Here is a 10850-nt window from a genome sequence, read left to right on the forward strand (position 1 = left end):
CCCTTTCTTGAGGAGACCTGGGGCCCGCCCTGTTAAAACCCTGGCATTTGCCATGGTGACAGGTGGCTGTAGACACACCTCACCCTTAGGTCTGCTAGGGCTCTGCCTGGGAGGCACTGTACCTGGGAGCCTTCCTCTCCCTGGCCCAGGTCCTAAAGCTGCTAGGAAGCAGGAAGTAGGATCAAGGGCCTGAGGTGCCACTGCTCAGTCTGGCCCATGAGGGAGCTTTCTGGACTAAGAAGAGGAGCCACACTCAGAGGGATTGGCTGGGAGGGGCCTTCTGTATCATCTGGTCCAATCTCCTTTTATAGAGAGGGAAAATGAGGCCAAGAGAAGACCAGAGGCTTAGCCAGTCACTGAGAGATGGGCTGCAGAGCCAGGACTGGAACCCCAGTCCTACATGACAGACTCTGTGCTCCTGTCTGACTGATGCTCTTCCACAAACCCTTATGGGGTAAGGTCTGCTTTAGTGATGGGAGAGGGGCCTAAATCCATGGGGTTAAAGCTGCCTACACCCCTGTTAGATGGGCCTTTCAGAAGATTTCTTTGCCAGAAATCTTACCCAATGACTCACCACACTGCTCCTGGCATCCATATTGGGCCTGGCTAGAAGGGTAGGGTGTTTTGGCTATCAAACTGGCAGCTGGCCTGGCATGGGAGGGGTGTGTTCCAATGGGGCCACCTGGGGCACTAGGGCAGGGATGGTGGGCAGCTATGCCCAGGCTCCAGATGGTACAGGGAGCAGCCAAGCCAAGATGGAAGCTGGCAATGGGAAGGCTCTTAGAATGCCAAGCACAGTGGGAGGCATGTGCCAGGCCCAGAAAGGCCTGGAGCGCTCAAAGAAGACTGTCTGCCTAAAGAAGGGATGGGACCTGCATGGGCCATGGGGCTTGTGTGTACTCATCCTGAAGGATTCTCTGGATCTCTCAAGAAAGTCTAGCCGAGTGCCCAACCCCCAGCTGAAACAGGCAAGCCTCCTCTGATCATGGAAGGCCTGACCTGGCATCTTCCCTGCGGGCAGCTCAGACACCTCGGCCTCAGCAGGCACAAATAGCTGCAGCGCCCTGAAGGGAGGTGGTGGTCAGGAGGTGAGGGGCTGTGATCCAGACTTGGGCTGTTAGCAATTCTGGAACCCCTGAGGCTGTTTCTCTCTAAAAGGGGATTGAGAGGGTCTTGCTCAGGGCCCCAGATTTTAGCCAGAGCTATGGTCACATGGCAGGACTTCAGCACGACGTCAGGCTGACCTGAGCAGGGGTGTGATTTATGGGTCCTTAGAATGCTCCTCTCCTCCCATGGTTCCTCCCATCCTCTTTTCCTGGATTCCATCCCTTCTGCCGACACTGAGCCATCCTCATGAGTTCATGGAAGGGCAGGCAGAGGCTTACTCATGATGGGGAAAAGCCACAAGCCTTTCCCCAAGCCCGAAGGAGCAGTGGACCGCCTTCTAGGCCTTCCGGCTGCCTTACTCATCCAACCTCCAATGCCCAGCATGGCCTAGCCTAGTTGCCAGCCCTGGGTAGGAGGGCATTTCCCAGGCCCAGCCTCTGGTAGGAATGTAATCCAGAAACCTTTAAGTCCACCTCCTGCTCCTATGCAATAAAGTCACTTGTCCAAACTGCCCAGCAGCCTTCAAGGGCCAGTCTGCCATACCTTCTGCTTTCTAACCCAGGCTTATCTCCTTCAGGCCTCAAAGCAGGCATTGTCACCTCGAGGAAGCCTTCTCTGACTCCCCAGCCTGGCGGAGTATGCCCCATTCTGGAATTTCCACAGTTCCCTGTGCTTCCCACCCCCATCCCCAACAGCACTAAGCATTCTGTTTATGATTTCCAACTCTCCCACTAACTGTGAAGAGCTGTGTCCCTGGTGCCTAGCACAGAGCCTAGCACCTAATAATTGCTCAAATTATATTTATGGGAAAAATTCATCAGAAAACATTAATTAATGATTAACTAAGTGGCCTTGGGCAATTCCCTTTCTTTGCTGACCTTGGTTTTTCCAACTAGCCATTGGGTCTACAGTGTCAGTAATTCTTCCGGTCTCTAAGTGGCCTGTATAGTGCATCCAAGAGGCCTAGATAGGAGTAGAGGTTGCCCAAACTGGCCCTCAAAGAAGAACCTTAAATCCTGCTCTGACCTGGCTAATTCTGTTCCTTCCCCTCCTGGCCCTCCTTGCCTTGGCCTCAGACTTTGTCTCAGGCCATAAAGGCCCACAGGGTCCCCATGGACTCTGCCCCATAGTGGCCTGCTAGAGGGTAGGGCCAGCATTTCTCTGCCACATTTCCTGACAGCAATCCAGGGCTGTGGCAGGTCTTCCTCTCAAGGTTGCCTGGTAACGGCTTTTGCATTCTGATGAAAAAAATGTGGCAGCAGCAGACAACAGACACAGGGCTTACATGATGGGGGTGGGCATCTAGAGTGGGGCTTATGCCTGGGTCAGGGCCGGGTCAGGGCCGGGTCAGGCAGAACCAACATCTCGCCTCTTTGTGGTGGAGAGTACTAGGACTGAGCCCAGCCTGGCCCAGTGGGCCTCAGATTGGGGTGGTAGGCTTGCGGGGCAGGTGTAGCCAGCCCAGGCGTGCAGGGGACACCCAGCCTGGCATCTGCCCCCTCCCACCTTCTTTCCCACACCTGCAGCTGGTGCCTTCTACTCGGTGAGCCACAGCCGGTGCCACCTCTCATTAGGTGATGATTTTACATTAATTACCTTAATTAAGTGGCACTGAGCACTAATGGCTTGGGGGGTGATGGTGGCTGTTCCTAATTACCCTCCCAGTCAGCCCAAAGTGAGGGCCAAGGGCTTGGCAGACCAGGAGTAAACAGTTACAGAAAGAAGGGGAGAGGCCCACCAGTAGTAGGAAACAGTCCCCCCACCGCAGGGCCAGGCTCAAAGGCCTGGACCTGACCTTCCCAGAGAGGAGGGCTGGGATGCTGCCCCAGACAGGTATAGCTGGCTCTAGGCTGGGATCCAGGAGCTTTGGGATGGGTAGGGAGCAGGCTAAGAGTGGAGGTCAGGTAGTGCTGCCCTGTTCCCTGGACTCCTCCCTCTACCCCATTCCCTGTACTCAGTTGTCAGCCTGATTTCTCAACTGTTGCCTAATTCCTTCTTTTCTCCATTCACATGTCCATTTGTTCAGTTAGTCCGTGGAGCACCCATTCTGGGCCCCTTACTCCAGGGTACCACTCAAGACACTCAAGGCTAGCTGAGGAAATGAACAACTATAAACAGACTGATAGAAGGCAGACTGATAAGACCCAGGATGACGGAAGCCCCAGGCTTTGGGGACCAGGAGATAATTCCCAGAGAAAGTGAGGGCTGGGTTAAGTCCTCAGGGAGGGGATAGTAGGATGGCTCTCTCAGGCAGAGGGACCAGCATGTGCAATTGGGGCTTGAGGGGAAAGTGGGCTTGGCCCATTTGGTTGGCTGCAAGCTGTTCAGTGCAAAGGGAGAAAAGAGAACGAGGGAGAAAGTGGCTCAAAATGGGCCCAGGGGGACTGGCCTGGATTCAGAGGAGGTGTCGAGGTCGGACCGATTTTGTTTGAGAAAAATAACTGTAGTGTAGGTGAAGGAAGGATAGTAGGGGGCAAGTGAGAGTGGGGTGACTGGTGAGAAGGCCACTGCATCATCGGGGGGAGGGATACTGGCGCCTGAAGCATATGGTTGTGATGGAGGGAGAGAAGCAGGCCAATCTGAGTTCTGGGGAGTGTCATGGTGTTAGAACGTGGGTGTGAGTTGATGGGACTGGGAGAAGAGAGAAAGGGAAGAGCCAAGTTGACCTCACATTGCACAGCTTCACAGACACCATCCATATTGCATTGTGATGGTCTATTCCTGGTTTCCAAATGGTTCAGGTCAGTCTATGAAGACAGGAGTGGGGTGGCAAACAGGCTAAAGGAACAAAAAGGAAGAGCTAGGTTTGGGGCATGTGGAGGTTGAGAAGCCTGGCATATCTGTGAGGTCCTGCTTGCTCAGGTTTTGGGATTAAGAGAGAATTTAAAGATGAAAAGGGATGAGATGGCCTAGAGAGGTAGGGGCAGGAGGTTGGGGCTGTCAGTTTGACTCCTCCACCACCGGTCACCTCTCTGATGCTGTGGCTATGTCTGTTTTCCCAATTCTGCATCCTAGGAGCCAGCACAGGGCCTGGCCCAGAGTTGCTGCTCAGGGAATATTTGCTGAAGGAATAAGAGTAGATAAATGAGTGAATGGCTTTCGGGCCCAGCCAGGCCCCGTTGTGTTCTTTCTACTCAGCCACATGGATTTAGACACTCACCCGTTCCTCTGCTCATTGGGGCTGGACATCCCTCTTCAGGTTCTCCTGAGCCCCTGATCAAACCCCGGGGGGAAGAGGATGGGCACGCTATAGCCCCTCTTAGCCTAGGACATTGCTGAAGGAGAGCAGGAGCCTCTTCGCTCCTTGGTCTAGTATCCGACCATGCTTTAAGCCCATCACCTAGCCCTGGCCCAAGGCTCCCCTCCAAAAGATACTCCTGAGTTTCCCCACCTCTCCCCATGGCACCTTTCCGGAAAGATAGCACACCAGCCCTTGCTTTGCCCCTGCCGGATCTAAGTCACTCACCTTGATTTCCACACCGTAGCCAGGATAGACAGAGATGTAGTAGAAACAGTCCAGACCAACATCAGAGGGTGAGCTGGGGGCTGTGGGGGAGTCCAGAACGCCCTCTGGGCCTGAGAAATTCCAGCTACAAGGGCCTGAGAGGCAGGAGGAGACACAGGCTAAGCCCAACCCTAGCATAGGGGGTCCAATTTAGGCTGACTCTGTGTGTGTGTGTGTGTGTGTGTGTGTGTTGAAGCCCACCTCTTGGGACATCTATTCTCCCATTTAAAGAAAGGGACCATCTTCTCTTGAGTACCTACTGTGTGTAATCTTAGTTCTCATGATGGGTCAGTGAAGTAAGTATTCCTACCGCTGTTTTACAGATGAGGCTCAGAGAGCTTAAATAAAATTCCAAGGGTCTAGTAGTTGCTTCCAATAAGGATTTGAACCGAGGTCTATCTGGTTCCAATCCACATGCCTCCTGCATTCTGGCCCTTAGTACCAAAGGGCGAAACAGGCTGGCACAGTGATGGAGAGAGGAATTTAGGGGCCCTGCAGCTCCCCCATCCCCCATTTCTAGATCTGCAAGCCATCAAGTAGCTGACCTGGTGGCTGGATTGTGGTGATAGCGGTGGTGATGATGGTGGTGGTGGTCTCCTCATCATCCCCTGAGGCTGTGGAGGTCGCAGTGGTTCTCTCGATCCCAAGCCCTGCGGTCCGGGATAGGATCTCTGGAGCCCACGGCCTGCCCATGTCTCCAGGACCCTCTTGGGTTGGAGTCCATGCTCTGCTAGGGGGTGTAGTACTGGGCCTTTCCCCTGGGCCTGCGGTAGGTACTACCATGCTGGGCCCTGAAGGTAGGGGAGCTGTGGTATGAAGCACAGGGGGCTCTGATTCCAGGCTCCAGGGTCCTTCCCTGGACTGGGGCTGAGTGGGCGCTGCAACCATGGCCGGAGTGGGGCTAGTGAAGACGGGGCGGCTGTCCTGGTTGGTCAGGCGGGGAAGGGGACTTGGGGTGTATGGCATAGGTGGGTCAGGCTGGAAAGGCAGTGCCAGCCTCAGCTCCTCCTCTCCTGTCTTCAGCCCTTCTTGTAGGAACTCCTCAAGCAGTGGGTGATGGTTGAGCAGCTTCAAGGTGGGGGCGGTTGTGATGAAGTGGACACCTCGTTCTGGCTGCTCAGGTGTGGGGGCTGCTGTCAGCTCTCCATCCATCTCCTCAAGGCCTGGGGCCTGACCTTCCCCCATGGTTGGGGCCTCTGAGGAGAGTCCTGAAATAATAATGATCAGAGGTTATCCCCCTTCCCCACAGAGAGCAGCAGCACACCCAGTCCAGGCAGTAGGAGAGCCATCTCTCTTTTGACAGAGAGCCCTGGGGAGTATACTCACCATTGAGAATCATGGAGCTATAGAATTTTAGAGCTGAAAGTGAGATGATATCACATATTCAAGGATGGTACATGAGATATCCTTTCCCCTCCAATTCCAGAGGTGAACATTGCTATCTATCATTGCACTATTTCCTGTTGTTCTCAGATTTGGCCTCAGAATCCTTCTCAACACAGCACTCCAGGCAGCCATGCTTAATTCCTCAGACCGACATGACAAATATTTGCCATCCCTAATGTAGCTCAAAGGCCTTATCTTACTGATGAGGAAACAGGTCAAAGAAAGGAAGTGACTTGCTCAAAGTCACATGGCCAGTTATTTGACCTGAGATGACACCCTTAGCAAGAGCACCTCCACCACAGTGACTGTTCTACCTGAGATTATAGTTCGTTAAAGTTCATTTTCTGTTCTTAGTGAAACTGCTGATCATTAGTCTTAGGAAATGCTTCATATATTTGGGATTTTATTTTGGATTTCCCTATTGGGTTTATGACATCTTTCTTAGGGTTCCATTAGGTTTCATTGTCCCATCTCTCTCATTTCTCAGTCATTTCTTTAGTCTCTTTCCTTTCTTTCTTTTTTCCCGGTCCTTCTAGGACATAAATGTGAACAGAGTAGGAAGAGCCAACCTCTGGAGTAAGGTAGATGTGGCTTCAAATTCCAAATCCATCACTTTGGGGCTCCGTGACCTCAGGCAAATAACCTAAACTCTCTGAACCTTAGTTTTCTCAACTGTAAAATGGAGTTCCTTTTTAGAATTAACTGAGGTAATATTACTTCCCTTCCCCATTTGCTATATCTCTCTGAATTCCCTTTATTTTTCTTGTGACACTAGCCAGGGTCCAAAGTAGGGATAGAAGGGTCATCTGCCATGCTACCTACCCACCCCTAATCCATGGCAGACATTGTTAACCAATTTTGGTTATTTCTTGCTGAAGTCACATGGGACTTCAGAATCCTTCTCAGAACAGTTATCCAGGCAGCCACTACCAGTGGATTAGATAGGCTATGGAAGATGCAACTTATTTGCTGTTGTTGGTCTGTGGTTGCTCTGTTATTGATTATATTGACTTGTTCAACCACTTAGCTGGAGAGATAATACATATTCTGCTTGTGGCCCACTAGGCTCCCCAGATCCTTGACTACCAGGAAAAGGTCAATGGATGCTGGCTCCAGGTTCAGCTCATATAGAATTTTGCCAGCTCTGAGAAAGCTGGGAGGGTATTCTGATTCTAATACCTCTCAAAATGGCTGCCTGAGGACTTGAAGGGAAATACAGCCAGAGTGAGATAGAGTTTGCAAGGAGAAGGTCGGTTCCTCTGCATGTCTGGTGGTGGGGCTGTCATTCCACAGGCTCACACCCGCCCCATGGATTGGCAGGCATGAGGAAGTGGCAGATGGCCTACATTCTGTTCAAGAGACTATGGCAGCTCTGATGTGTCAGACAAATGGGAGGAGGGAGGAAATTGGGGTGAGGAAGGTGGGTATAGGTCAGAAGGCTCTCCATTCCTCTGGGTTAGAGGGGCTTTGGTGCCCCAATGCCCTGAGAAACCAGGACCAACCCCTATCTGGGGATGCTTACTAAAGTAGCCCATCTGTGCCTTGGCATTTCGTGCCAGACACTGACAACACTGCCTAAACTAGATGCCTAGCCAGGCCCATACCCCCTGGAGCAGATGGTTGCCAGTGCCCTGTGTCTTTCATCTGAGTCAGGGATGGGAGGTAGAGGCAGTGCCTGTGACATTCCAGGACAGGGCTACTCTCTTTACCCACCTCCCCAGATGTCACATGGTCTTTGCCAGGTGAGCTGAGACTGATCTTAGCATGTCACAGGAAGAGGAGCTTTTCTCATCAGCCCCTGGGGCTCCAGTGTCCCCTTCCAGGATTGCCTAATAGGAGATGTGGCCCGTGGCTCCCAGGATAGTTACCTGTGGGATTCTTCATTGGGAAAGGGCGTGCAAAGAGATCCTCTGTCTCAGGAAGGGACCATAGTGGGGCCAGCTCCTCCCGTGGGCTGCCAGGTGGGTGCTGGGCAATGGAGCAGAGCTAATGGGCACCTCCCGTCACTGTCGATTGCACTGATTGTGTTATCTGGGGGGACTGAACACTTGGTTAAATGGGATTGAGATAGCATATCAAACGAGCAAATTGATTCGGCAATCAGCTGCCTCTTGGTCCCGGAGGGTGCCACCCACTGTCAGAGAGGGTAAGATAATCTCAGGGAAACAAGCCATTTCTGGGGAGAGGGCATCTCCAGACAGCCTGGTTGACTCTGATGGAAGCCTGAAGCCCTTCTCGTAACTTCCCACTTGCATTCCTGGGTTTTTCTCAGCCTGGCTTAACTGAGTTTAAAGGTGCAAAGACTGACAAAAGGGGAGAGTGTGATGCAGTGGTCAATGGAAGGACGCGTCAGGGGCCCAGATGCCCAGTCTTACCAGGCACCTATAGTATGCCAGACACTGAGTCAGGCTGTCCCCAGATCTTGTGTTATTTAATCGACTCTACAACTCTATGAGATGGGAATCTTATTCCCACATTATAGCCCAAGACCCTGAAGCAAAGAGAGGTGAGATGAGGACTTGCCCACTGGTACAGTGGTGGAACTGAGATTTGAACCTACGTTAATCTGGCTTCAAAGCCTTAGTCTTTCCATACCAACTGATCTCACGGGACAAGAGACAAGAGCTACCCAGCAGAGTATACTCTAGCCCAGAGAGAGGAATGGACTTGTCCTAAGTCTCATGTAGGTTAGAAGTGGAGCTGGGGCCAGAGTTTCTGGCATCTGAGACCTGAGTTAAGCCTGAATCAAGTGGGGCCCTCAGGAAACCTGGTTGGGACCCAGGTTGCCCCCACCTGGGGGCATATCTGAGTATGGAACCCAAACCAGAGACCCAACAACACTGCTCTACAGGGCTGGGGCACAGAGTCACACATACTTGGGTTCAAATGTCAGCTCTGTCACTTAAAAGTCATGTGAACCTGGGCAAGCTTTTGTGTCCTTGGCGATAAAATAGGCACTTTGGAGAGGTTTTATGAGAATCTGAATGCTCTAAATAGCAGTTTCCCTGGGGCACTGAGGGAAAAGCCATACTTCAAGGCTGGGCAGCCCCTGGTCAGGGCAATACTGAGGCAGGCTTCTAGAGTGGGGCCTCTCCTCTCTGGGAGACGGTGTTCCTTATGTATAGCCTCCATGTAGAGTGCAATATTGCACCACCCCTGCAAAGTGCAGCCACCTTCAAGTCCTGCATGTCTGTGGGGGACAGAGCTTTGGCCCACAATAAGATAGACCCCATGATCCCCACCTGCCCAGTTTACCTAGTGCCAGAACATAGGAATGTACTCGCCCCTCCTTTCCTCTTTGCCCCTGGGCTGGGGGCTGCATCTTCCAAGTGGGCTGGGTCTGAGAAACACCATACCCCTCTCTCCACCAACCTCCCCACAGCAAAGGAGGCCTGGAGCTTCCTGGAAGCCCCCAGCCCTGGAGTGGCCCTGCCTCTGCTGCTGCCCTGGGCCCTCCCCCCGACATTAGCTCTTAAGCTATGCAAATAGACATCGGAGGGAGCCCTGTTTAAAGTATTTAGACAAAATGAAAAAAGGCTTTCATCGGCACTAATGAGCCATTCAAGATGCCTCCCCAATGGATTCTCTCCCGCTCCTGCCTCCCGCCCATGCCACCTCCTGTTGCCCCTCTTGAGATTGAAGGCCCCCTCCCACCAGCCCCAGCCTGGGCCTCCCAGGGAAGGCCTCCTGCCCTGCCACCCGCTCCTCAGGGCCCAGCTGGGTGAAGGTAGAGATGAGGGCCCATGTATCCCACCCCCAACAGGCTGGGATTGGAATGGGGGAGGGAGATCTAGCTGATTTTTACGGGAAGCCATACAACTAGGGACTCCTCTTCATAGCATCCAGCTATGTAGGTGTTATTGTCTTTGTCTTATAGAGCGGGTAACTGAGGCTCAGTGAGGCCCAGGAGGCTGCCAAGGGTCACAGTGCTGGTGAGCTATGGAGCTGGAATTGGTTTGTGTGGAGGTGGTGATGAAGGGTCAGAGTCATTATGCAGTGTCCCTGTCTGGGGGAACCACTGCACGAGGCAACGGTTTACAACTCCAGATGCCATTCAAGGACAGGTTGGCTGACCCCTTGGTGCTATTTTTCTGCAGCTCTTTCTCTACCATAGGCCAGAAATATCTCATGTTCTAATCCCAAATCTATGCTTCACCAGCTGTGTGACCTGGGCAGGGGCTGCCCACTCTAGCCTCCGTTTCTTCATCTGTAGAGTGGAGACATCTTGGGTGTGGTGAGAGCCATCTAGACAGGTGTATGCTCTCATTTGCCAGCCCAATGCCATTCTCTGCAAGGGCAAGGGGAACCTTCTGTCACTCTGGCAGCCCTGCAGAGGTGCCAGACATTCTTTCTCCAGGGCCTAAGCTGCTAGACCCTCTGACATAGACACAGGAGGAGAACTCAGAGCTCTGAGGTGTCAGGCTTGATCTCCTCCTTCTGGCAACAGCACCAGCTCTCAGCTGGGGGAGGGGCATGACTGCAGGTAGGTACGGGGGAAGGCTGGGGGATACAGTGGGCAGGGAGCCCATTTCTCTGGGTTCTGGAGGTTAAGCTGGCCCAGCATAGGGAGAATGAGAATTTAATGGGTTCCATTTATTAGCCCATAAAAGTTAATGAGTTTATTCTGGAGGTTCTCTGGCTCTTTTCAAGTTTTAATAGGGGATTAGTGAGGGCCCAGCCCCTTCAGACCCCCATTATCCCAGAGCCTGGAGGAAGGAAGAGGAGCCCTGGGAGTAAGAGGCTCTGAGTCCCCTAGAGCCAGTGCCTGGTCTCCGCAGTGACAATTTCACTGGGCCAACTCTGCCCACTGAACTGAGGGGTCCCAGCTACAGGCTGGCAGGGCCAAATAGGG

The 10850-nt window shown here is 52.8% G+C and overlaps 1 protein-coding gene across 1 annotated transcript in view; it reads right to left on the reverse strand.

The window, feature by feature from the left end:
- The window catches only part of SEZ6 (seizure related 6 homolog), a 26690-nt gene extending 21005 nt beyond the window's left edge, over nt 1–5685 (reverse strand). The window contains exons 1-2 of the mRNA XM_025041614.1: nt 5158–5685; nt 4574–4707 (exon numbers count right to left, since the gene is read on the reverse strand). Of these exons, the coding sequence (XP_024897382.1) occupies nt 4574–4707; nt 5158–5578 (555 nt within the window). The 5' untranslated portion in view covers nt 5579–5685. The remainder of the gene's footprint in view (nt 1–4573; nt 4708–5157) is intronic.
- Between the last annotated feature and the right edge of the window lie 5165 nt (nt 5686–10850).

This window comes from Pteropus alecto, unplaced genomic scaffold, assembly GCF_000325575.1.
Source record: "Pteropus alecto unplaced genomic scaffold, ASM32557v1 scaffold98, whole genome shotgun sequence".
NCBI classification, from domain to species: domain Eukaryota; kingdom Metazoa; phylum Chordata; class Mammalia; order Chiroptera; family Pteropodidae; genus Pteropus; species Pteropus alecto.